The sequence below is a fragment of the Megascapheus bottae genome, chromosome 5 (assembly GCF_031878675.1).
Source record: "Megascapheus bottae isolate mThoBot1 chromosome 5, mThoBot2.hap1, whole genome shotgun sequence".
Classification (NCBI taxonomy): Eukaryota; Metazoa; Chordata; class Mammalia; order Rodentia; family Geomyidae; genus Megascapheus; species Megascapheus bottae.
In genome coordinates, this window is record NC_143513.1 from 42219680 (window position 1) to 42245879 (window position 26200).

The window sequence follows — 26200 nt, forward strand, 5'->3', positions numbered from 1 at the left end:
TCTGGGAAATGAGAGTCATCAAGCATTATATATAAATCGTGGTTCCAACGTCAGGAGCCTCAGAGGTGGGAAGGCGACCGCACGCACGACGGCGCGGGGAGGGACTCGGACAAAGCAAACTGCAGACAATAGAGCACCCCCCGCCCCCAGCCTCCGCCACCTGTCTGTCGGTATCAGTGTCTCCATTTCACCCTCCTTCCCTCCCCCCCACCGCTCCAGTTCTCCCCCGGGCAACCTCCCGCCGGCAGACACCTTCCGGAGCGCGCGTGTTTGCTCCTCTCCTGGTGGGGTGGAGGAAAGATGCTCGCGGGGGATTCCAAACCGTTACTCCGCCCAACGGCTGAGCTTGCGCACTGGGTCGGTCGGCTCCAGGGAACTACAAGTCCCAGAAGGCCATGCTCCGCCGGGGTGGGGCGGGAACCCGGTTGGCAGCGGACCTCAGGCCGCCCATCACTTCTCCCGCCCCCTTCCGTGCCCTTCTCCTAGATCAAGGCTCCTTCCCCTTGAAGTGCTGGAGGAGCCCTAGCGACCTCGACACCGCCGCTCCTCGCATACTCGCCCTTGCTGCCTCTGCCCAGACTATGCCTAACTCCCTCTCCGGAGTAAGGGTGGTGGAGGCGAGAGAAGGGAGCCATAAGCTTGTCCAAGCCGGGTTTTCCGCGCGCATTTCCGCCTCTCGGCACTCGGAACGCATTGCGCACGCGCAAGCGGCGACTCCGGCTCGGGTGACTTCCGCTCCCATCGTGCACTGCGAGCCGAATCATGGATCACACTGGTAAGGAGGCGGAGGCTCTGGGGGTCCGGGTTTCTACCCCCCACGACTGATGTGGGACTCGTCGTCCCGCACGCTAACGGGGCCGTGGTCTACCACCAGCTCGGGGGTGTAGCGGGGAGAAGGGAAGCTCACAGAACCGTTCGTGTGCAGAGCGGGGCCTGCGGCTTCCCGGCCTACCGTCCGGTGCAGTGCCTCCATCCTAGGGGCCGGCCCCAGACGCCGCTCCTCTGATTCTGACGAGAGCGGAGCCGGGACCCCGGGCGCCACGAGCTTTGTGCGAACGGAACTGGGGTAGGGAGGGCCTCCCCCACCCCTCCCGGCTGGGCCGCTCTGCGTTCCGATACGGAGTTGCTGGAGGGTGGACTCCATTCTCCGAGTGAGAGGAGTAGATAGGTGAGGGCTGGAGACGCTCCGAGGTTTCCGTCGGCCTTGGGAAGATGCTGCGGCGCTCACCTCACGTCGTTGTTGCGGCTCTGGCCCTTGAAGGCACTGGAGGTTAGATTAGGAAGTTTAACTAGTTTCGAAAGTCCTAAGCGGAGCACTTTTTCGACGCCCAAAGGATACTCTGGTTTTTTTTTTTTTAGTCGGTCGTCCTTTCTCATCATTTGGAGCTATTTATAAAGGGGATTAAAAAAAAAAAACAAACTAGACAATTCACGTCTGGAAGTACCAAGTAAGAACAGCTCCATCCTTTGTTATGTGTTGATTGACTTTTCATCCTTGTGGCTCTTGGATTTTGGATGAGTTCACTAGTCATTAAATGTTTCAGACAGTGTTATCGATCATAACACAAACGGGGAAAAGACCTCCTCAACTGTTGATTGGAATGTCTTTACACCAGATAGCCTACTTAATTATGTAATAATGTCAATATGTATAGCACATGTCACGTAGATCAGATTCAGTCATTTGTAGATCTGGAAATGGGATGATGGTACAGTAGGGCTGGGTTCTTTTCCTCTTGGAGATTACATTGGAAGAAAATATTTTGTTTTAAATAAAATTTGTTTATAGATGATAGTTGAGTGCTCTGAAGAAAAATCGATGCTGTCCAGTAGAACATTTCAGGGGGTTTGAACAAGGAAGATCTTTCTGGAAGGGGAGTAGTTAAGCCAAGGTCTCGTAGATGAAAAGAATCTGGCCATAGACCCGGGGAAAAAACATTCCCAGCTAACATAAAGGCACTGAGAAATAATGTGGTCTTGGGAAAGCTTGTGCTCTATAGCCTAGTTAGCAAGAGGGAAAGATCTCCAAAAAATAGGGGGAAAAGGAAGCTCTTCAAAGCCTGTGCTCAGGACTTTGAAAACCACGCTAAGATGTTAATTGAACAGAAGCAGAAGGGAGATTTTATCTTTTAAAAATAGAATAGACTTTTATGGAGCATATTGTAAGCAAGGAAGACAAGAAAAATAGAAAATATTCTAAGATGATTTTGGTAGTCCAAAAGTAGCACCTGGCTTAGTGAAAACGAAGGAGTGGCTCTTGTAGCTTGATAGAGTACTTGGGTAGCATGTCCAAGGTCCTAGGGTTGATCTCCTACCAACTCAAAAATGAGAGAAAAATGGGGAGAGGAGGAATGGGCAGCTGCGGTAAATATTTTGGTGGCAGAACTGAAACACTTGCTAGTGGTTGGTTTGGAGATGTGTGAGAAAAATAAATGCCTGGGATCCTGGTATGTACATCTTACTAGTGCCTGCTGTTAAGGTGGGAAAACTTACAAAATGCACCTTTTAAAAATGATAGGAGATAGGCATTTAAAAACAATAATTTGATTTTGGACTGCCAAGTATGAAATGTGTATTGATACATGGAGGGAACAGAAAAACAGGAACTACAAGTATGTATGGAAATCAGTTCATTGTAGTTGATCCTTTGAGGCAGAAGATTGGTGATTACGGAGTAGAAGAGGGGTTGAACTCAAGTTCCAAGGAACGCTAATGTTTTGAAAATTTGTAGAGTTGAAGGTACAGGCATTTGGTTTTAGCAAAATATTTCTCCTTTAATCTTGTTACTGAAATTGGAATCAAGTCTTTGGCATAGTTCAAAGACTTAAGTATGAAAATAGGAATATAAATGTTTATAAAAGTGCTCATCATCCTACTTGCACACCCGTGTTCATTGCTGCACTAATCACAATAGCCAAATTATGGAAACAGCCCAGATGCCCAACAGTAGATCAGTGGATTTATAAAAAAAAGGACCTACACACTGTGGAATTTTACACAGCCACTAGAAAGAATAACGTTATGTCATTTACAGAGAAATGGATGGATGTAGAATACTATTTAGTAAGGTAGGCCAAGCTGAGAGAAACAAAAGACACATATTTTCTCTTTTATGTGGAAGCTGGATCTAAAATGTACTGGGACACGATATACAGGAGTATTCACACAGTGAGACCAAAAGGCTCTCTTAGGGGAGAACACAAAAATGCAATGCTTTTTGTGCTTCTGATTATATAAAAATAATAGTTATAGAAATGAACTACTTTTTTGTCTTGTTCATTTTTCTGTCTTTGAAGGGGTATAGAGGTGATCAGATGCAGCAATGGTACTTAGAACCTACATTGAAAATGAACTTTACAACTTGTGGGAGGGAAAAACTGGGAGAAAATGAAGGAACAGATGACACTGTCCAAAAAGAAATGTACTCATTACTTGACTAATGGAACAGTAGCCCCTCTGTACATAACCTTTATAATAATTATATATAAGAATGAGCTCAAAAACTTGAAATTTACATTTAAAAAGAAATAGCTAACCTCAGCATGTCACTATTAAGCCTTGTTATTTATAACTTGAAATTAATGAGAGAAACAGTGAAACTATGTTGTTCAAGATGGTATGAGAATAGACTTGCAATAAAGTGTTGGAATTTTCATTCACAAAGTAAACCTACTAAGACACTGTTTAATAATATTCGAAAGAAATCTGTTTATTACACCTTGCTGTTTTTAGTTCACTGAAAAATGAGTACTTTTTGAGCAACAAAAAGTCGTGTCACATCTGTCTTTGGTTCTGGCATTACTTTTTTTTTGTCGTTGGTGGAGCTTGAACTCTGGGCCTGTGTGCCCTCTATCCCTTGAGCCACAGTGCCACTTGCAGTTTTTTGGTGGTTAATTGGAAATGAGTCCCACAGACTTCCCTTCCTGTGCAGATTTTGAACTGATTTTGACTTGTGATCCCCAGATCTCAGCCTCCTGATTAGCTAGGATTACAGGCATGAGCCACTGTCACCCAGTTTGCATTACTTTTAATACATTTACATAGATTAGCAAATGCAGTATAAATGATGAAATACATTAGCCAACCTGTTCATTTAGTGAAATTTTGAAAGTTGATCAAGTTGGGTTTATTCTTTTTCTGTTCTCTCTCTTTTTTTTTTTTTCTTGGCCAGTCCTGGGCTTGAGCTCAGGGCCTGAGGATTGCCCTTGGATTTTTCTCAAGGCTAGAACTCTAGCACTTGAGCCTCCGCACCACTTCTGGCTTTTTTCTAAGTATGTGGTACCAAGGAATCGAACCCAGGTCTTTGTGCATGCTAGGCAAGCACGCTACCACTAGCCAAATTCCCAGCCCCAAGTTGGGTTTATTCTTAACTAAAGATTTTAGCTATTCCATGAATTTTAGGAGGTGGGGTGCAGTTTTTTTAGGAGTAGAAAATACAGTGAAAGATAGTAAAAATAATCTTTAGGCCCATTTAAATTTTGTTTTATACACAAAAAACTAAATGGATTAAGTGACATCATTGGAGGTCATTAGTATTAGTTTACCTGCCACATTTTGCCTTACTGAATCTAATGTGGCTATCAAATTGAATTATTTCTTATAGGAATTTTGTACAGTAACTTGTTTTTCAAACAGTATGATTTAGAAATCAGTTGTATTTTCCTACTTGAGTATATTCCTGTTTGTCTCTAGGTACAATTGAACATTTTGTTACTTCCCTCCCTTCTCCTCTCCCTGGGCTATACTGAGATTGAACTCTGGACCTATCATTTGGGGAGGGAGCTGCTTAACTGTTGAGCCATACCTCCAGCTTGTGATACATCTCTTTTTATATGCTTGGAAAAAGGCAGCTCTTGAGCTTTCCATGAGATAATGTATTTGTTGCTCAGGGTACATGAATTACTTTAGCTCATAAATAATGCCAAGAAGAGATTTAAAATGTCTGTTATTTAAACCCACTTGAAGGTAGAAACACCTAAACTGTAATTTCCTACTTCATTGCTTACTAAGAATACCTCAGTTGCAAGTGTCTCTACAGATGTTATTTCATGTTTTGCTACAGAAGAGTATAACTTGTACAATACTCCTAAAAGTTTTTAGACAAACCATTTTATACTTAGGGGAGTTATTAATTCCTTTAAAATTAACTTCATTTTCAGATGCATTATTCAGTTATTTCAGCTTTACAAGTTACCCTGATGTAGATTTACAAGCAAATTTAGTAAACGTACTGTATGGCTACTTTGCAAGTTGAGACAGATTCTTAAAAGGTTGTATGTTTCTGTAATGGAATTACATGGAAGTTTTTTTTGGGGGGTGGGGGGTTCAGTTTTCTAGGAAGAGGTAAAGTTTCTATAATATCCCAGTCATTATGGGGTCTCCAAACCCCCAGCAATGGAGATCTGGCACTCAGCGAACTGAGCTGATAGTTTAATAGCAGCACAACGGCTACTTTCCATCTTTGGGTTGATAGAGTTGTCCTGACCTTCCTTCGGGCTGAGCTTTGAAAGGTGAGCACCACACACAAGTGGTCCTCTTCACCAGGAAAATACCACACCCAGGAGGTCAAGCAGTTTAAGTATTTTTACAAAAAACAGAATTGGACAGCTAATCCTGACAGGTTACTACAGTTTCTAAAAGGGTTTCTTGCCTCAAAGGCATTAAAATGTATTTCTTCAAAATGGAGAAAAATAGTAATTAAATTTAGATCAATCTAATACTTAAAACCAAGGCTGGCTTGATTATTTATTTATTCTTTATTGTGCCAATCCTGGGTGCTGTCCCAGAGCTTTTGTACTCAAGCTAAAACAGCTTTTATGTTCTACCATTTGAGCCACAGCTTCATTTGTAGCTTTTTGGTGGTAAGTAGGAGATAAAGAATCGAAAGTAACTACCTGGACTGGCTTTAAATGGGGTTCCTCCTATCTGTGTTCTGAGTAACTAAGATTATAAGTATAAACCACTGCTGTAGCCTAAACTAAGATCTTTAATCCTTGATAATATTGGCTATTTGTTTTAATATTCGTGACTCTAATGTTCAGAAAGGAAAAAGAAATTACTTTTTTTTTTTTATCCCTTCACACAGACAATGAGTTGCAAGGCACTAACAGTTCTGGATCCTTGGGCGGGCTTGATGTTCGCAGACGAATTCCTATAAAACTCATCTCTAAACAAGCAAACAAGGCTAAACCTGTACCTCGAACTCAAAGGACAATTAACAGGATGCCTGCAAAGGCTCCATCTGGTGAGGAAGGTAATTTGTTTAATAGGTGTATCAGTTTTTCTGTTTTAATCTGTACCATATAAGCTGTGTGATCGTAGGTACTTAAAACACAGAAAAACCTTACACATGCTATTCATTCTCCAACCTTTTTGTTTGACTCTCAATTTGGTTTGTTTTTCTTTTTTTCTTCTTCCTTTGTAAGTTTTTCTATGAACAGAAATGCATAACATTAGAAAGAATATGGCAGAATGCATAACATTAGAAATAAAGTTTTCTCCTCTCATTTCTTCAAAGATAGTCTATGGTAAGACTTTTATACAGAAATATTAATCATATATAACTGCATTTTTCATGTATTCTGCAGTTAAGAGTTTGTCTTACCAGTACCATACAAATGTACTTCATTTAATAAACTGGCTTAACCAGATACCATTGCATGTTCTTAAAACACAAGTATTTGGGTTGGGAGTGTGCCCTAGTGGTAGAGTGCTTGCCTAGCATGCACAAAACCCTGGGTTCAATTCCTCGGTAGCACATATACAGAAAGAATCGAAAGTGTTGGTGTGGCTCAAGTGGTAGAGCTCTGGCCTTGAGAAAGCTCAAAGACAGTTTGTAGGCACTGAGTTCAAGCCCCAGGACTGGCAAACAAACAAAAAACAAAACCAAAAAAACCCTCCAAAACAAACAAGAAAAACCAAGCACTTAAGAGGCTGAAGCAAGAGAATTCATAAATTTGAGGCTAGCCTGGGCCACATGGCAATACTCTGTTTTAAACAACTAAATTTCCGTGTTTATAAATATACTGATTTATTTGATAAAGGTTTTCTAGATTGGTTTTGCTGTAACAATGTTTTAGTAGCTGTATACATGCAACTTGCTATATGTACTTTGTAATATGTACTTTGCAAAACATTTGGACATTTAAAACTTGGTAATTGTACATTATGAAATGTCAAATATTGTTAATTTATTCTTCAGAAAAGGTATATTAGTTTATACTCCCACACAACAATATTTGGTATTACTGAAGTTTTGTTTTAATGTAAATGTCTTCAATTATGTGTGAGGTTGTATACCTTTTCATAGTTTTGGTCATTTCTTTTGCCTAGGTGTTTCCTGTTTATATCCTTTTCCGATTTTTCTGTTTGGCTGCCTTTCTCTTTATTTCTGTGAGTTTTTGGTCAATTAATAAAACTGGCTGCTTGTTACATTGTATATATTTTTTGTCTTGAATTTTATGCATAATTTTTTTATTGAAAAGAGCTTGACAGGTTTTTTTTGTAGATAGTTTTTGCTGTTATTTGTCTTAGGCTTTAAACATTCTTAAAGTTCCTTCCCTCATGTTTTTGAGTATGAAATCGTTTCCAATCTTAACATTTACTACAAGTCAGCAGATCTAGCTCTGTTTTTAGAAATAAAATTTCTGTAACGCAGTCATGACCATTAAAGTATTGTAAATGGCTGTTCTCACAGTACAATAATGGAACTGAATAATTGCCATAGAAATGATACATCCTAGAAAGCTGAAATTAGGACTTGCACAGAAAAAAGTATTGGCCCCTGCTTTGTAATGTTTATGGGTATATATTTTGGCTATTATGTAAAAATAAAGTGAGATCTTGCTCATTTTTTTCCCTCTTAGCCAGTATGTCTGCTACTGAATTGTCTTTTCATTGAATAGGAATCTTGCCATTGCATATAATAAAGTTCTTAGTATAGTTAGGGATGTTTCTGGACTTTCTGTTCAATTCTAGCAATTTATGTTCCTTTTAGAAACATGTTATACCTTATAAAACATGGTTTCTCTACTGTAAGTTTTCTTCGCCTACCTAAACAAATATATTTGAAGTTGAAATGTTGTAAACTATTAGTGAGGCTTGAGGTGTAAATCAGTGATAGACCATATGCTTAGCATGCAGAAAGGCCTAGGTCCAATCCATAGCACCAAAGTCAGTCACACTACTAGTTGCTGCATTGTCTGCAATCTAGGCTTCCCAGCTCTCTGACTTAGGGTATTTTTAAAGTATAAATAATATACAAATGCAGTCTTGGTAAATATCCAAACAATACAAAAAAGCCCAAGACCCTCCTTTCTACCTATTTACATAATTTTTTGATTATTTTCTAAGGCATTGATCAAAATCAAAGAACTTTGGGTGCCAGTACAATGATTGTACGTACTTTCATGACAGGAGTTCTAGTTGAACCACTTTGAAAATGGTAATGTGCTTCATATTTTCTTGGCCACTGATCTCAATTTTCTGGGTTTGAAACAATTGATTTTCCTTACTTTGAATTTTAAATTATACCAGCTTTTATGAGGTATGGGCCACATAAAAGACCACAGGGACACTCAGGTGTCATAAGAACATCCTGGCTTTGAACTAGACATTTGTATTAGAGATAAATAGCAATACAGTAGAGTATCTATTAGCTTCAAATTTTTTTTTTTTTTTTTTGCATCACTGTGTGTGTGTCTGTCTGTACACAGGTGCTGTAATTTAGCCATGTGGGCAAAGTTAAAACTTGTGTGCTTTGGCTACTCTGTTTACCAGTTCTAGGGCCAAAAGAGTCGTGAGAAGCCTGGCACCTTGGAGGGATATATTTGTCTACTCAGCTTTACTTTAGGTAATTGGATTCTATCTAGAATTCCCATTAGACTATTCATTGGTTTTCTGTTCTTTTGTGTAAGAGGATTGCCACCAACTTTTAAATCAGTTAGACCAGAGGAATTGAGCCCATTTGACCTTGATGTTACACAAGTTTATTGATAGTTGTTCATAAATGGAGAGGATATTTGTAAGTATTATGGCTACTGCTATCTAGTCATTCTCAGCTTAAGACTAAAGAAAAATATACCTAGTTTGGTAGGTCATAAGAAAGTCTTAAGAGTTATTTACATTGTCAGTTAAGAGAGTCTTTTGAATTGATTTGAGGACTTTAATAGTAGTCAAGAGCTGTAGGTCTGTTCTTGGCTCTGCTACTAATCTGATAATAGAGAGTTCCTGAGTATTAACCACACTGCAGTGTTTGCAGTTTCAAGTAGGGGAATTAGACTAAATGATCACTAAGATCACTTGTTATATACTGTGAACTAGTTTCAGTTATCTTGTTAGAAGACCTTTAAAAGGCATCAAGAAGAGCTTTTAAGTGAATAGCCTATTGTGTGACGTAAATATACTTCCAAAGTGAAATTTGAGGTTTGGAAAGTTAATAGGTGACATTTGTCTTTTCTTCCTCAGAAGGATTTGATTATAATGAAGAAGAACGTTATGACTGTAAAGGGGGCGAACTGTTTGGAAATCAGCGAAGATTTCCTGGACATCTTTTTTGGGACTTTAAGGTATAACTAAAAATGAAAAATTAAACATTAATTACTTAAAATGCAGAACACATATAATTTCTACCATGTCTGGTATGAATTTTATTATGTCTGTGACTTTTAGCACACAGAAATCATTTGCCTAATAATGCTATATTTGAAGAAATAACTTTAAGTTATCTTTTAGTTAAGTAATTTCAATAGTTCCTATTTAAGAAGAAACAAGTAGTGTATGCTAATAAACCTATCTCCAGTTGTTGGAACAACTTTTAACCATTTTATTGTATGTATTATAGATATAAATTTTGGAATTGCTTAAGGAGGAAACTTTAATTATATCATTTCAACAGATAAACATCTTAGGTGAAAAGGATGATACCCCAGTTCATTTCTGTGACAAATGTGGATTGCCTATTAAAATCTATGGGCGAATGGTAAGTACAATTAAAATTAATCTTTTTTCTATATGTGAAATTCTGGAAGTAGATAAGTTTATTATTGTTTAATAACTACATAGAGCATTTAAAAATCAGCAATACCTAAGGGAAGTTTTGAATTGTTTGACTACTTTGCAGTACTTTGAGAGAAACATAAAACACATTACAATTTTTTTCCCCAGGAGCTTTCAAGCTACTGGGACTGTGGTTTAAATATTATAAAGTTGACATCTCCAGGAAGTAAAAGCAGATAGCTTATGGCTTCTTGGTGTAGGCTTGTGATTTCAGCACTTGGGAGGTTGAATCAGGAGGATCATGAATTTGAGACAGCCTCAGTTGTGTAGAGAGTTGGAGGCCAGATTGGGCTATTGTAGTGAGACTACAATATATATAAAAAAAATCAATACAAAAAGTTTAACTACTGGTTTATATAATTAGTATAAGTGTTAACATGAACAAAACAGTTCTCATGTGCCTTCACTAATTTCTTTGGTGGAAATATTTTTAAGTTCTAATATGCTTAACTGTATTTTTGTTGGCAGATTCCATGTAAGCATGTTTTTTGCTATGACTGTGCTATTTTACACGAGAAAAAAGGAGATAAGATGTGTCCAGGGTAAGATACAGTTATTTTTACATTTTAAATAGTAAAGTTTGTAATGTAATGAGCTATAAGCTGTATTAAATTATTAGGTCAGGGTATGATGTAGATCAGGCAAGGACTCAAATGTGCAGACGAGAGAAATCCTCTGTGAGCCTGGAATTGGCTTTTATTTTTGAGATGTGTTTGATCTGCCGATTCAGAGTGATCAAAATGGTGAAAACTGTTTGCCATCATAGAATGAGTATCATAAGCAAAGAATGATTATTTTCTAGGTCACTAAGAGTGGTAGTATACTATGGCATATGATAGAGAACAGGTACACATGATTATGGGTGACAGAGATCCTTGGAGCTGCTGTTGGCTTCTTAAATTCTTTATAACCCTGGCTGAAACTAACTCAGGATTTGTAGTTTTGGTTGCTAATAAAGCTACTTTGGCTGGGTGCCAATGGCTCATGCCTCTGATTTTAGCTGTTGAGGAGGCTGCTCTCTGAGGATCATGGTTTGCAGCCATTCCAAGCAAGAAAATCTATGAGACTATTTCCAATTAAACACCCTCCAGCCCCCGAGAAATGGAGCTGAGACTCAAATGGTAGAGCACTAGCTTTGAGCACTAAAGCTCAGCAATAGCAGTCTTCCAGCACCAGGACTGGCATACTACACAAAAAATAGAACTTGGTATTGTAAGGATGAATCCCTTTTATAGGATATTAGTATCCTAATAGGAATTAGCATAGGAAATTAGCGTCACTGGGAGAGAAAGGGATGATTTATGGATAACTCAGTAACAACAGAATTTCTTGGTATATTTTATTCTATTTTTAAAGCAATATTATGAAATCTGTGCTACGTTTACTGAATATTCTTGAAGAATTAAAATCTAGGCAAGTTATAAAGTTACAAGTATATCACTTATTTGAAGTATTTAGTACCTATTTGTCCATCCCGATGTACATTCATTGTAAGTTCAGTTGTTTAGTGGGACATAAGGTATTTTTTATACTTGATAAAACACTGAATGTAGAGGGCGTTATGTTTTTGTGTAAGTGTTAAAAAGGAAATTTAGTTTTCAACATGCTAAAAAAAATCCACCAAGAATCTTACCTGTGTAGTTCTTTGCTATTATTTTAAGACAGAAGTCCATTTGGATTAATAGACCCCAGTCAACTAAAATAGCAACTGCAATTCATTTTAGCAGAATAAACTACTACAACAGAAAATGCCTCACATCCTATTAATGTGAGATGTTTCTGAGTTTATAGTGAATTAAGGGGTGAGGGGAAGAAAAAACAAAGTTTATCAAAAGGAAGAGGTATGTAGACTTACAGCAAGGATTGACAGATAGACAAATTTGAAGTTAGGAGTATGGAGTCATTTGATAACCATGATTAAATAGTGTCACTTTCATCATTGCATTTGATCTTAAGGATCTTATAAGTAAAGATATAAAGACATTATGAGTTTGGAAGGGTAAATCTTAAAACTCCATTTTACAAATGAGAAGATAAACTCACATTCATTAAATATCTTCCAAATTACAGAGCCACTGCTGTATCTCAGTTATTCAGATTTTTAGTTTGGTGCTCTTTCCTTATATCATGAAGAGCACCAACCTTTTTAAAGCCAGAATGGTTTAAATATAAATGAATAGTAATTATTATTTTGACCTGAATCAAGAAAATTTAGTGTTTGGAATTTAGGAAGACAAGAATATGTACTGCATTAAATTTGTGACAGCTGAGAAAACTCCTTAAAGAAGGAGTTTTGGATTTTTAGGTTATTTATGTTTATGTTTGGAAAGCTAGTGACTAGAATAATCAAACTTGTTCTTTAGTTTCTTGAAGCATTTTCCACTTAGTCTCTTCCCGTTCATATTTGTTTCGTAAATAACCATATTCAGGTTTGAATTCTGTGGTTGTGATATTTTGTTTTGCCTTGATTATTCTTTCTTTCTTTATTTAAAACAAATGGATACAAAGAACACATTTTCTAGCAAACACTAGGTAAATTTGAGGTGTTGGAAATACAAGGTATCTCAGTGTTGTCATGTTCTGTTTGCTAATGACATTAAGAGTTCTGAGTTTGACAGAAATGCTGATGATTATTAGCTAAGCCAGTACAGCTGGGACAATTTAAAGCTTACTTTAATTAGTATTTTATTCTATTTTATGCAACATTTTAAAGGAAGATCTTTTAAAAAAACAAATGAATTATTTTTATATTCTTTTCCTATTAAGTTTTTTTCCCCCCTTTCTAATTCAGCTGTAGTGATCCTGTGCAGCGAATTGAGCAGTGTACACGAGGTTCTCTCTTCATGTGTAGCATTGTTCAAGGGTGCAAGAGAACGTATCTATCTCAGAGAGACTTACAGGCTCATATCAACCATCGCCATATGAGAGCTGGAAAACCTGTCACCCGGGCTTCTCTTGAAAATGTTCATCCTCCTATTGCCCCACCACCAGCTGAAATCCCTGATCGTTTCATAATGCCACCAGACAAGCACCATATGAGCCATATTCCGCCAAAGCAGCACATCATGATGCCACCACCTCCTTTGCAGCATGTGCCACACGAGCACTATAATCAGCCACACGAGGATATTCGAGCTCCTCCAGCAGAATTGTCCATGGCTCCACCTCCACCTCGTTCGGTCAGTCAGGAAACCTTTCGTATTTCAACAAGAAAGCACAGCAATTTAATAACTGTCCCTATTCAGGATGACTCAAACTCAGGTGCTAGAGAACCGCCACCTCCTGCCCCAGCACCTGCTCACCATCATCCTGAATATCAGGGTCAACCAGTGGTCTCGCACCCGCATCATATTATGCCTCCACAGCAACATTATGCACCACCCCCACCTCCTCCACCACCAATAAGCCATCCGATGCCCCATCCTCCCCAGGCAGCAGGTACTCCTCACTTGGTATATAGCCAAGCTCCACCTCCTCCCATGACCTCTGCTCCTCCACCAATAACCCCTCCCCCAGGACATATTATTGCCCAGATGCCACCTTACATGAATCATCCTCCTCCAGGACCTCCCCCACCACAGCACGGTGGTCCTCCAGTAACTGCACCCCCTCCTCACCATTACAATCCTAACTCTTTACCCCAATTTACTGAGGATCAAGGAACTCTGAGCCCTCCATTTACACAACCAGGAGGAATGAGTCCTGGTATATGGCCAGCACCACGAGGGCCTCCTCCTCCTCCTCCACGAATGCAGGGTCCGCCTTCTCAAACCCCACTTCCTGGACCACATCATCCAGATCAGACAAGATACAGACCGTATTATCAATGAGGATAGTGCTTTGAACTGGAGCTATGAAAAAATAAAACTTATATATAGTCAGTTTTTAAATTCAGTTTTGACTGGGAAGGAAAAAAAGTACCTCCTCTGAGGTGGCTTTAAAACACATACCTATTCAAATGGTTTTTAAATCTCGACCTTAGGATCGATTTCTAGTCCTATACTGTAGTGCAGATACGCGGCTCAGCTGAGCACATACTATTTTAACAACTGTTTCCCTAGTCTGGGAAGTTGACCCAGCAGTGACCATTTGTAAAAACTTTGAAAAAGTTTTTTTCATTGTTCCACTTTCACAAATACTGCTTTTTTGGTTAAACCCAATGTTTACTTTTTCTTGTGATAACATTTTGTTAACCTGTGTAAAAGGATTAAACTTCAGTATGGTTGTAAAAATGCTTTTATGTGAATTAAAGTGCAGCCACATACTGTTTTTTAAAACCATGTTTTACCACTAATTTCCCAAAGTTATAATAAAATCCTGAAAATAAAACTACTAGAATTTGCTATAAGCCAGACTGTTAAATGATAGAGAATCACTTCACATTTAGGCACTGAAGTTGTGAGGTATAGTAAGCATATAATGCACGTCACTGGGATGCATTTTCATGTTTAGACAGCCTCAGGAGCACCAACATACATTGGAATACAGTTGTTTATATTTGTGTTATTAAAAAGCATGCTAATTTGGAACCATTGCCAAAGTAATCAATTCTACCATGACTAAGTTGGTGAGGAAATTCTCATTGATGCTTTATTACAGAATGGTAGCAATCACATGCTGCATTACACTTTCTAATCTTAAGTAACATTATTTATAGACCTGTTTAAATGGTGTTATTTAGATAAAGTGTGTTCTACTGTGTTCATTGTTGTAAGCTAAATACTTAGAGCTGAAGAGGCTTTATATAAATCTTCATTTCATGGCAGTTTGGTTCCATGCTTACATGAGTTCTTGTTGGGTTTTAACCTACGTCTTGAATGCTGTGGAGGAATTTGAATAATGTATTAATGAAAGATGTCTCTTGTAATCACAAATTAGCATTTGCTCAGGTTTCATTGCTATGTGATAACCGCTTTTTCCTCTAACTTGAATTTGGAAATCATTATTTCTTATTCCTTTTTGTTGGTAAAACAGTCTAAACTTGGAAAGTTTTAACATAGAGTCACCATTGAAGACCACCAGATAATTTTGTATTGGAAGAGAGAAGAGCAGTAACTAAATTGTAAATTTCAGTGCTTTATAAGGTGCCTTGAGTCGACTTTTGTACTATACAAGTTTGTTACAGTACAGCTAAGATGACCACTTAACAGTTTATAGAAATTTCATGTATAAATCAACATTCTTAGGATATTCCTATATATCCTTTGGATTGAATAAACTCCTGTGAAGCTTTTCCTCTCCCCTAAAATGGTGCATAATATAAACATGCTGTGTAGTAGCTTAGTGTATAAATTGAAAGCCTATTTCCTTCTTTCTTTTCTTTTTTTTTTTTGACAAAGAATGACCTGATGGCAAATTTGCCATTTTATTTTGCTAGGTACAGGCAAAAATTCCTCATTTTCTTTGATCAGAAGCAAGACAATTTCTGAACTTAGGACAGAAGTTAGAAAAACTATAAATGGCCATTTCAACCTTAACCAGCCAAGAAGAACTAATATACTTTTTTCTAAGCAAGAGCAATTTCACACTTAGCAGTTTGAGAGTGTAGTTTATTAATGCACTATTCCTAGTAAATTCTTGTTAGAGGCATGGGAGTGAAATAGTGTGAAATGTTGGTGAGTGCTTCTATCATATTACTGTAGGTATGTGGACTGGTGCAGACTTGATTCTTTTTCATGACCCCATTTAGGAGCTATTGAAATTATTAATATTAAAAATCCAAACTTATGTTTCATATAACTAGAAAACAGCCAAACTCATTGTAGAGCTTCTCAACTATTTATGAAGAGCTCTCCTTTCATTGAAATTTATACTAGAATGTGGTTTAAAAAAACAAAACAAAACAAAACACCATTTAGCCTATATTTCAGATAAATCAGTGTCGTGGTGAAACTTCACATTACAAAAATGAGATTTTTAAAGTGATTTATTTTGCTAGGCTTAATAAATTTGTTATGCAGGGAAGCAGATGAGATGAATGTCCTATAGCAGACAAAGATTTTCAGTGTTAGACTTGAATTCATCAGGTAATTGTTTGAATGAGGGTTGGTGGGTAGAAGGATAACAAATTATGGTTCTTGTTTCTTAAGAAAAAAGATGTGAATTCCAACTTTATTTCAGGGAAGCCTTTGAAGCTAATGATGGACGTAAGTCTAAATGTATGTTTCGTTATATTGCTCTTAAGACTACTGAGGTGGCAGTTCTTTAATAAAATGGAAGCATAAATACTATTTTGCCTACAGGAGTTTTTAACTGATGTTACATTGGAAGAAAGAGTTTTTCATGTTTTATGTTGATAAACTTTCTATAGTAAAATTAGGCTCATTTTTAAAGACTAAGATAAGTTAATTGTGGTATTTACTCACTGGCATGCTTGTTTAATTACCATATTGGGGGAAGGATCCATTGCAAAGACTGTACAAAACTATTCAGTTTTCCCTGTAAAAATCACTTGCTTAAGAATGTGTATCAAATGTAACTACAATATAAATACAAAGGAACATGTGTATGTATATGTAGGTATAATATATATCTCTATATATAGTTGGTACAGAGGGCTTGAACTTTGGGTCTTAAACTCTTTGCTTGGTTTTTCACTCAAGGCTGGCATTCTCCCTGTCAAATCCCACGTCTGCTTCTGATATTTTGCAGGTTACTTGGCCATAGGAATCACATGGATTTTTCTGTCTGGGCTGTCTTGGCTTTTCACCCTTGATCCTCAGAATTCAACCTTCTGAGGAGCTAGGATTTTTCTCCCCACCTTCTTTCCTTTTGTTAGTTGTGGAGCTGAGATCCTCAGATCTCAGCCTTCTGAGTAGCTAGGACAGTAGGCTTCAGCCACTGTCAGCACTCATCTTAGAACCATATATATATATATATATATATATATATATATATATATATATATATACACACACACACACACACATACACATATACATTTTAAAGTATTAAGTTACTGTGCTAGTCAGGAACAGCTACAAATATTTATTTATTTTGGCCAGTCCTGGGCTTGGGCTCAGGGCCTGAGCACTGTCCCTGGATTTTCTCAAGGCTAGGGCTCTACCACTTGAGTCACAGCACCGCTTCTGGCTTTTTGCTATGTATGTGGTACCAAGGAATTGAACCCAGGTCTTTGTGCATGCTAGGCAAGCACTCTACCACTAGGCCAAACTCCTGGCCCCTAGTTTAACCTTTCGTAATTTGAGCCCTGTTTTTGCCTCCAGATTTACTCTGTCCCCGTCACATCCTTTTCAGTCTTTCTCTGGTTTATGTTTTACTTTTTATCTACTAATAATGATCTCAACACCTTAAATCAGGAGTCAGATTTCCATACTAGACAATCTCCTGCATCTGTCTGAAACAATAGGCTTCCAAACCCACATGGTCCCAGCATTCAGAATGTAGAAGAAACATTGAAGGATGAAGATGTATGTGACCCTCTGACATGTAAAGATCAAATGTTTATGTGGGCATAGAACTGGAGTGCTTGTGCCTATCCTTGTGAATTTTGGTTGTCAGGAATTTAGAGGACTTTGCTTGGGAAGATGCAGGTACCAGTGACAAACCTACATGTATTGCCCCACTCCCAAACTTAAGTGGACTGTTTTCAGTTTCTACTCAGTGGTCTCAAGGAAGGACTCATCTCCTGAGATTTGGGGTGGGGATATGAACAAATGGGTGAGTATGTTGTTCCCCTAAAATCCACCAGGTGCCTGAAGATATCCAAGATAGAAAGTTTAAGAAATACTCTGTAAAAAGTACGGATACTCAACCATTATTATACTTGTCTGTATTTGGGCTTAAGTCCAATAGACAAGCCTGCTCAGTAAAGATACTTATCTAAGGATGAATGTGTACTTCAACAATAAATGTTTAGCGCTAAGTCAAAAACAATTGGAACAGCTTTTCCCATTGACCAAGTAATTTGATGTTTAATAGAGGGCACTGAATCTTTCTGGTGGTGCTGTTTCATTTCTAACAATCACATGAATGAGTACAAATTCACAAAATCGGAAAGAGAAACATGGATGCTGAGCCTCATTCTTAGAAACTGATAACTAGAACTTTATTATCCTGTGAGTCACAAACAATTAGCAGCTGGAATGTGGAGGTGGGGGAAGTAAGGGGGTTGTACTACTTGTAAGGTTTATTTTCTCCCTGTAAGACCGGGAAGAATTGGATCCCTGTCATAGTTTCTCTTTTTCACTTTGCTTTGTCATTTTACAGCCCCATACAGTTTTTAAACCAGGAAGAGAGCAATAAGGTTTTGCCTTAAAAACTATATGTAAGGGCGGGGGGGGGGGGGGGAAGGGGACAAAAACATGAGATGGGGTATCAGTGTGTGAGAAGTAGTGCATCTACTACCTGACGAATATAACTGTAACCCCTCTACATAACCCCAACAATAAAAATTTAAAACAAAAACAACTAGATGTAAGTCTGGGCACTGGTGGCTCCTGCCTGTAATCCTAGCCACTCAGGAGACTGAAATCTGATTGCCAACCTGCGCAGGCAAGTCCATGAGACTCTTACCTCCAATTAACCACCAGAAATTTGGAAGTAGAGCTGTGGCTGTAAATGTTAGAGTGCCTTGAGCAAAAATGCCCTGACTTCAACTTTCCCAGCTAACACACCTAGTAATTATAGATATGGCATTAGAAGGAATGTGTCTAAATTTGGAAAGAGCGTTAGATGCTTTAAAAGCGCTGGGTGCCCATAGCTCAGACTTGAAATCCTAGCTACTTGGTGGGGACTAAGAACAGGACGATTGAAGGGCAGAATCAGCCCACACGAAAAAATTTGTGAGACTCAAGTAGTGGCAATAGTGCACATCTATCCCATTCTATGGGATGCTGAGATTGGAAGGATCAGAGACTGCAAGACTCATATACAGAGGGAAGCAGGTGATGACAACCATGAACCTAGTAACTGGAAAACTCAAAGTAGGCAGACCCTGGCTCAGGCACTGGCCAGCTTAGTGCAATTGCAACTAGATGTGTGTGTATTGTGTGTTGGTCAGTTGGGAAGCTTGAAGTCAGGGCAGGGCCTGGGCGCTGTCCATGACAGCCTGAGTGCAATTATTCTTGCAAAAACGAACAAGAAGGTCGAATGCAGTGATAATCATAAAATCTGGGCAAAGAAGTCTTATTACAAGAGTTTTATTAAAAGATGTCATGTAGCACACTCGGAGTTTAAAGACAGTGCAGTGTCCAGGCCCTGAGTTCAAGTCCCTGGACTGGCAAAAAAAAAAAGTTGTATAGAAATTTTCAGTTTTCATTATAAAAGGGACCCACAGCAAGCATGTTCCAGAAAGCTAACAAATTTAATAAAACATCTGCTGTACAACTGAATATTTTTACATGGAGATACAATAGCACAACTTGTATAAATTATGAGATCTAAAACAGTGGTATAAACACACCACAGGATATAAGTGAAGGCAGTGACTTAGATGGAAATCTTTCAATGTTTCTCTTTTTGTCTCTCTCTGTCTCTCAATATAAACAATTTTCTTCCCTTGATAAACCTACAAAGTATAAAATTATGAGTATTTACATAATTTCATACTAAATATGTGAAAAATACCATGCTAGAACAATCTCGTTCCAAAGTTTGAAACATAATTCTGTCAAAAATATTCATACAATGTATGAACTTATTAATAACTTTCTAAGTATAAAGTTCTTGATGTGACAGTCAGATGAGGATCCTTCTGAGTTAAATTTTGATTAGAATTTTGTTTCCACTGGTACCTGGAAGAAGACAGGAAATTCTTGTTTTAAAGGTTTGTTAAGTTTTAATTTCAACAGAGGCTAGAATTTACCAGTTACCAACAATTTTTTGTCTTGAATTTTAATAGCTAACCTTTTATTGCTACTTGTTAACTGAGATCTTACGTGACATGTTTGTTTATGGACTTACCATAACTTAATTAAAATAATAGTACAATATGCAGTACCAATTTATTTTTTCACATTTGTTTCAGGAACTACATGACCTCCAAGAGGCCATGTGCACTGGCCAGGGACATTCAGCTCTTAGCTTCCATAGGGTAAAAGATGGTGTCTGAATATGGATAGGAGGCCTGAGCATCAATGGCTCATACTTGTAATCCTAGTTCCTCAGGAGGCTGAGATCTGAGGATTTGAAGCCAGCCTATGTAGGAAAGTTTGTGAGGCTCTTGTCTCCAATTAACCAACAAAAGCTTGAAGCAGAGCTGTGGCTCAAGTGGTAGACTTGTGTGAATAAGCTAAAGGATCAAACACACACACACACACACACACACACACACACGCACACGCACACGCACATGAATGGAGGTTAGATGCTTTAAAAACATGAAGTGATGCTGGGGACACATGGGCACATACCTGAAATCCTAGCTACTTGAGGGACTGAGAACAGGAGCGTCAATGTACTTACTCTCCTCTCAGAAAAGCCAGGAGCCAATGTTAAATGTTTCAAGCTTCTATGGGTCAAAGATCAGATCTGAATGCTCTTTTTGTTCTTTATTCCCTGTTACCTCTTGACATTTCTCAATCTAGCTACTTGTAGAGGGATTTTTCTGGTATGAAACGGGTTTATTTATTTAAGGTACTCTGGCAAGGTGCTGAGTCTGCATTTCTCTGGCATCAAGTGTTGGGACACAGCATGGTAACTCTTTATCTAGACTCTCTCACTTCAGGTCTATTTAATTCTCTTGCATAACCAGTTCATTTGACCTTTGCTACTTGATAACACTCTTGGATTCATTTATCTTATACCTTACATCTCTTCATTTCTTATCTATATTCCCATTCCCTGGTTTTAGATCTTTAAGAGAAATACCACCTCCTGTGCCTGAAGACAGCCATTTCTTTCTTCCTCATTAGGTTTTCATTGAAGGATAGAAGCAGTATACTACAGTGAAGAAAATATAGGTTTGATTTCTGTTGCTGTCATCAAGTATGTCACTGTAAGCAAACTAGTTAAGCTCTCTGAGCCAGTTTCCCGACTTTCTCATTTGTATCATGAGTCTTTGTTGTCACAAAGGACTGAAATAATGAACTTGTGTTCATACTATGTACTGGGCCTATAAATCACCAACTATTTGATTTGCTATGCTTTCCCTAGGTTAGAGACCTTGCCTTAAAGGAATGTTTTAGAAGTGACTGTTTTGTAATGAAGTGGAACTCCAGTTAAACCATTACAAGACAACTCATTCTAAAAAGGAAGGAAAAGAACAAAACGTTCATGCTGTGCTAGGTACTGTGGCAGGAGCTTCCTATGTGCTTGAATGTCAGGAGGTGTTTATGAATTCCTTAGTTCCATCACCAACTTATCTGTAACTGGATATAGTAATACAGTCCCTGCTGCCTAGATTATTACAAGGCTAGAATTACAAGGTTAGAATAAGATTGTGGTTGTTAAGTACTACACAAAATAAAAATATATGCTCAATTTTAATAGAAACCTACCCTCCCATTCCTTGTTCTTTTTTTTTTTAATGATGTGAATTTATTTTTTCTCAAGATTCCCTATGAGATTAGTTGGCCTTAGTTCATTTTTTGGAGATGAGGTACAAAGGACCAGATCATCAACTAGACTTTCTTTTTTCTTTTTTTTTTTTTTTGTCAGTCTTGGGTCTTGAACTCTGGATCTGGGCTTTGTCCCTGAGCTCTTCAGCTCAAGTCTAGTGCTCTACCACCTCAGCCACAGCACAACTTCTGGTTTTCTGGTTGTTAATTGGCCCCGGCTAGCTTTATAGCTCCTCAGATCTCAGCCTCCTGAGGAACTAGAATTACAGACGTAAGCCACCAGTGCCCAGCCATTTACTAGGCTTTTTTTTTCTTTTTTTGCCAGTCCTGGGCTTGAGCTCAGGGCCTGAGCACTGTCCTTGGGCTTTCTCAAGGCTAGAGCTCTACCCCTTGAGCCTCAGCACCACTTCTGGCTTTTTTCTATGTATGCGGTACTGAGCAATCGATTCCGGGTCTTCCTGCAAGAGTGCTAGGCAAGCACTCTACCACTAGGCCAAACTCCTGGCCAGACTTTCTGCAGCATGCCAGAACAGGCCCTTTTATTTTTATTATTTTCCTTCGGGTTTAGATGAAGATAAACCAGTAAAGATGCTCACCTGACATTCCCGATTACGTAATCCTCCATTTGTGTTTATGGTAAAGTCAAATTTTGTTTCTTTTCCCTGAGAAGAAGACAATATAAGTATGAATTAGGGATTGATTATTTTAAAATGTTGAAAGATAAGGAAAGTTTAAGAAATACACATGGTTGGTTATAAATATGAATGACACCCAAGGGAGCTGGTACCTGGCTGGAATTAAGCTTTGAGGTACTATAGTCTTTCTTCATCAAAATATGCAAAACCGCATCATGGATTGTTAAGAAAAATATTGAGTCTGTGACTTCCTCATCAAAAAATCCACACCGGGTAAGCTTCTCAATGAAGTCATCTGAGGAGAAAAAAGAGCCAGAGCACTTAAGAGGAAGTAATCATTTCTTCTTAAGATTTCCAATGTGAAATGCCATTTGCAAATATGTATTCCATTGTGAACTATGTGTGCATGTGTATATGTATATGTGTGCTAGGGGCTTGAACTCATTTTTGCTGATGCTTTGCTTCCTCATTGACATTAAGTATTTGTGAATCCTGGTGTACTACTAGCTGGTATTGCAATGCCTTCTGGAATTAAAGGATACCTTTTTAGTTTTTATTTTTTTTGCCAGTCCTGGGATTGAGTTCAGGGCCTGAGCGCTGTCCTTGGACTTTCTCAAGGCTAGAGCTCTACCACTTGAGCCTCAGCGCCATATATGTGGTACCGAGGAATCAAACCCCGGTCTTCATGCATGCTAGGCAAGCACTCTACCACTAGGCCAAACTCCCAGCCCAAAGGATACCTTTTTAGTACACAGACATACTTATTTAATACTTATCTAATGGAAAAAGGAAAAATGAGAAGATTCACATGAGAACACCTGAAGTTTCTACAAGAAAATTAATTCAATTTTATTTAGGTAGGAGCCTAGAGAGTTATATCTCTACTTAACAATTATAACATTAAAAAGTTGAGGCACCTCCAAAATAGGAAACATGCTCATAAATAATTGATAAGTTATCATTTGGGGCTGTTAAACCTATTTACCAGTTAACTGTAAGTCATTTTCCAAAAGCTGCTATGTTTTTATCAGGAAACATCTTCCTTAGCATCCTACATTACCTCTCCCATTGTCTATGACAAGGACAATCCTTGTCTGCACTGACCATCATTTGTCTGCACAGATTATCCAGCCAAATGTGACTTTACATCTACTATGTGCAAAGCTCTGGTGGAGTAAGAAAAAGGATCAGAGGCAAATTAGACCTGAATATTGCCCTCAAGGAAGACAGAACATTTCACATAAAGCTGTAGAGCTGCAAGGAGTCGTCTGATTTCCCCCTTTATTATTTCCTTAGTTACATCCAATTCTATGTACACAAAAGGTCCTTGGATTATTTTTGTTCTATGAATGAGAGGTACAAGACATCCATTGTAGAAATCTTAAGACACTAAGCAAAGATTGTTTCCCTTTACGGGAGGGGGGGTAATATGAGATAACATTTTATAGTGCTAAAGATGACGACGATGATGACGACGACGACGATGATGACGACGACGACGAAGAAGAAGAAGAGATGGAAAAGGACAGAGATGGGCAACTGTCAACACAGGTGATGGCAGCCAGGAAAAGGATAAGAAGGAAAGTTATGGTGATGCCTGTTAGACTGAGAGGGCTGCCAGATGGCAGGAGTAGACAGTTTCAAAAAGATCTGGATTATGGGAAAGGAAATGGGCAAGTTAACAAGTAAATAGATTGAAGAGAATATTTGTAATGATAAGCAACTCTTGAAACTAGAACATCTATAGATTTTAGGGATGAGAGCCAGGAGAGATTGAAGATACCAGTTTTTGCCTCTCTGAGGACCTATTTACCAGTCATCACCTCTCCCTAAAATGATCTTCCACAATTTATTTCAATCTCCACACAAATGTCACATTACACAATGCCCTCAGATCACCAGTCTAAAACAGCACTGTCTCCATTTCTGTGTCTCTTAATCCTGCATTATACTTTTGCTAATTACATAGTGTGCCCTAAGACTATAGGTTTCATTCGGACAAGTCATGTCCTAGGCATGAGACAGTGAGAAAGAAGGTAAAATGAAGCCAGACACCAGTGGCTTATACCTGTAACCCTAGCAACTTGGAGGGCTGAGATGGGGAAGGATTTCCCCCTTAAGGATGGCTCAGACAGAAAAGCTGGAGAGACTCTTACCAATCCAAAGCTGGGCATAGCAGTGTGATCCTGTCATTCTGTACCACGTGGGAGGGTTGAAGTACCAGTCCACCCTGAGCAGAGAAATCCTCAAGACCCCATCCCCACAGAGGGTAGCTGAGTGTGTTGACATGCACTTGCAACCCCAGTAACTACTGGAACCCTAAGGTAGCAGATTGAATGAAAGGCAGATGTGGGCTTGAGTGTGAAATGAGATCCTAGCCTAAAAATAACTAGTAAAGAACAGAACTGGAGATATGGCTCAGTGGTAAATCTCCAACAGAGAGCAAGAGGAAGGCTTTGTGTTCAAACCTCAGGAGAAGAAAGAAAAAAGGGTAAAATTTTCTAGGGGTGATTATAATGTTTGGGGGACACTAACAGAATATAATGTAGTATGTGTGAATTCTGCAGATGCACAGGCTCAAGATCCATTCTTTGCTTGGGGAAGAAAGAAAGTTTTCAGTTTGCTACAGTTTACTAGTTGGAAAAATGACAGAATGCCAGGGATGGACAATTTAACATTGGTAGAGAGGTCTGCTGAAGGGGCTGGGATTTTGGCATAGTGGTAGAGTGCTTGCCTAGCATGCATGAAGCCCACATCAAAAAAAGCCAGAAGTGGTGCTGTTGCTCAAGGGGTAGAGCTCTAGCCTTCAGAAAAACCCAAGGACATTGCTTAGGCCCTGAGCCCAAGCCCAGGAAGGGGGAAAAAAGGTCTTCTGGAGGACCAAGGAGGGTCTGGAATAAGGCTGTGCAAGGGGAGAAAAGACTGCTTAAGAAATTATTTCTGGTTGGCTCTCACCTGTAATCCTAGCTACTTAGGGGGCTGAGATCTGAGGATCACAGTTCAAAGCCAGCCTGGGCAGGAAAGTCTGTCATAGCACTAGCCTTGAGGAAGAAGGAGGCTCTGGGTTCAAGCCCCACAAATCCCCCCCATACACACACACACAAGAAATTATTTCTGGATCTGATGGCTCATTGACTGCTGAGGGAAAGACAAAAGGAGAGACACTTATGGGATTTCTACTTTGGCGACAATTGAGTAGTATTCTGGTGGTTGATAAAGAAGAGGAGGAGCAGTCTAGGGAGGGGGAGAATATGTGGACTGAGTGCCTGGGGGGATCCAGAAAGTTGAAGAGTCGAGGCTGGAGGCTTAGTATGGAGATTCATTAACATTTCGATATACTTGAAGTTCTAAGTACAGAGGAGATTGACTGGAAACAGCCTAGGGAATTAGAACTGTAGGGTTTAGGGTTGAGGCTTGAGGAAGACTAACTGCTGGGGGTTACAGAGGTGGAGGGAGGGGGCAGAGCAGTCCACTGGCAGAAACTGAGGAGCTACGAGAAGGGTAGAAAGGGAACCCTAAGAATGAGCTTGCAGCAGTTTCAATGATATATTCTAAGACAGAGACAAATACTTCCGCAGGCTCCCTCAGGAGAGGCAGAGAAGGAGGCTTTTCATCTTGATGGACTGGATGACATCAATAGAGAAGCTTGACTAGGATGGCCACATCTGCCAGAGGAAGCCAAAAACCAAAGTTTCTGAGAGCTGAAGAATGGAAGAAGAGGACAGATAGAAAACCAAACTATTTTCCAGCAAGTTTAGAGGGAAGAAATATTTAACATAACTACTCCTTTACTGCCTATTAGATTCCCATTCAAATTCATTTACTTATGTAGGGATTTTTATTAGGTCAGCTGAAAATTAGATTTTCTTCTTGATAATTATATAAAATATCTGCTTTTTGGTGAGGCTGCCTAGTCTTAGCATAGGAGAGAGCCTGAAGTGACTGTCACAATGTAAAACAAAAAGTTAAAATCCTGGATATTAGCTCAGT

At 38.8% G+C, this 26200-nt stretch overlaps 2 protein-coding genes across 6 annotated transcripts in view; one reads left to right on the top strand and one right to left on the bottom strand.

Annotated features, from left to right (window-relative positions):
* The first annotated feature begins 381 nt into the window (after nt 1–381).
* Cbll1 (Cbl proto-oncogene like 1) lies at nt 382–16768 on the top strand. 5 transcript variants are annotated; one of them, XM_090333001.1, is made up of 6 exons: nt 382–775; nt 6086–6253; nt 9469–9566; nt 9896–9979; nt 10525–10598; nt 12848–16768. In XM_090333001.1, the coding sequence occupies exons 1-6, from the start codon at nt 763–765 to the stop codon at nt 13884–13886; spliced, it is 1476 nt and encodes a 491-aa protein (XP_090189127.1). In that variant the 5' UTR covers nt 382–762; the 3' UTR covers nt 13887–16768. The 5 variants fall into 5 exon arrangements, with proteins under 5 accessions (XP_090189127.1, XP_090189129.1, XP_090189128.1 ...); XM_090333003.1 differs by having other exon boundaries at nt 6086–6244; XM_090333002.1 differs by having other exon boundaries at nt 383–775; nt 6086–6244; nt 9466–9566.
* A 2581-nt stretch (nt 16769–19349) lies between these two features.
* Slc26a3 (solute carrier family 26 member 3) overlaps nt 19350–26200 on the bottom strand; it is a 41616-nt gene continuing 34765 nt past the window's right edge. The window contains exons 19-21 of the mRNA XM_090332331.1: nt 22363–22505; nt 22172–22237; nt 19350–19811 (exon numbers count right to left, since the gene is read on the bottom strand). Coding sequence (XP_090188457.1) covers nt 19788–19811; nt 22172–22237; nt 22363–22505 — 233 coding nt within the window. The 3' untranslated portion in view covers nt 19350–19787. The remainder of the gene's footprint in view (nt 19812–22171; nt 22238–22362; nt 22506–26200) is intronic.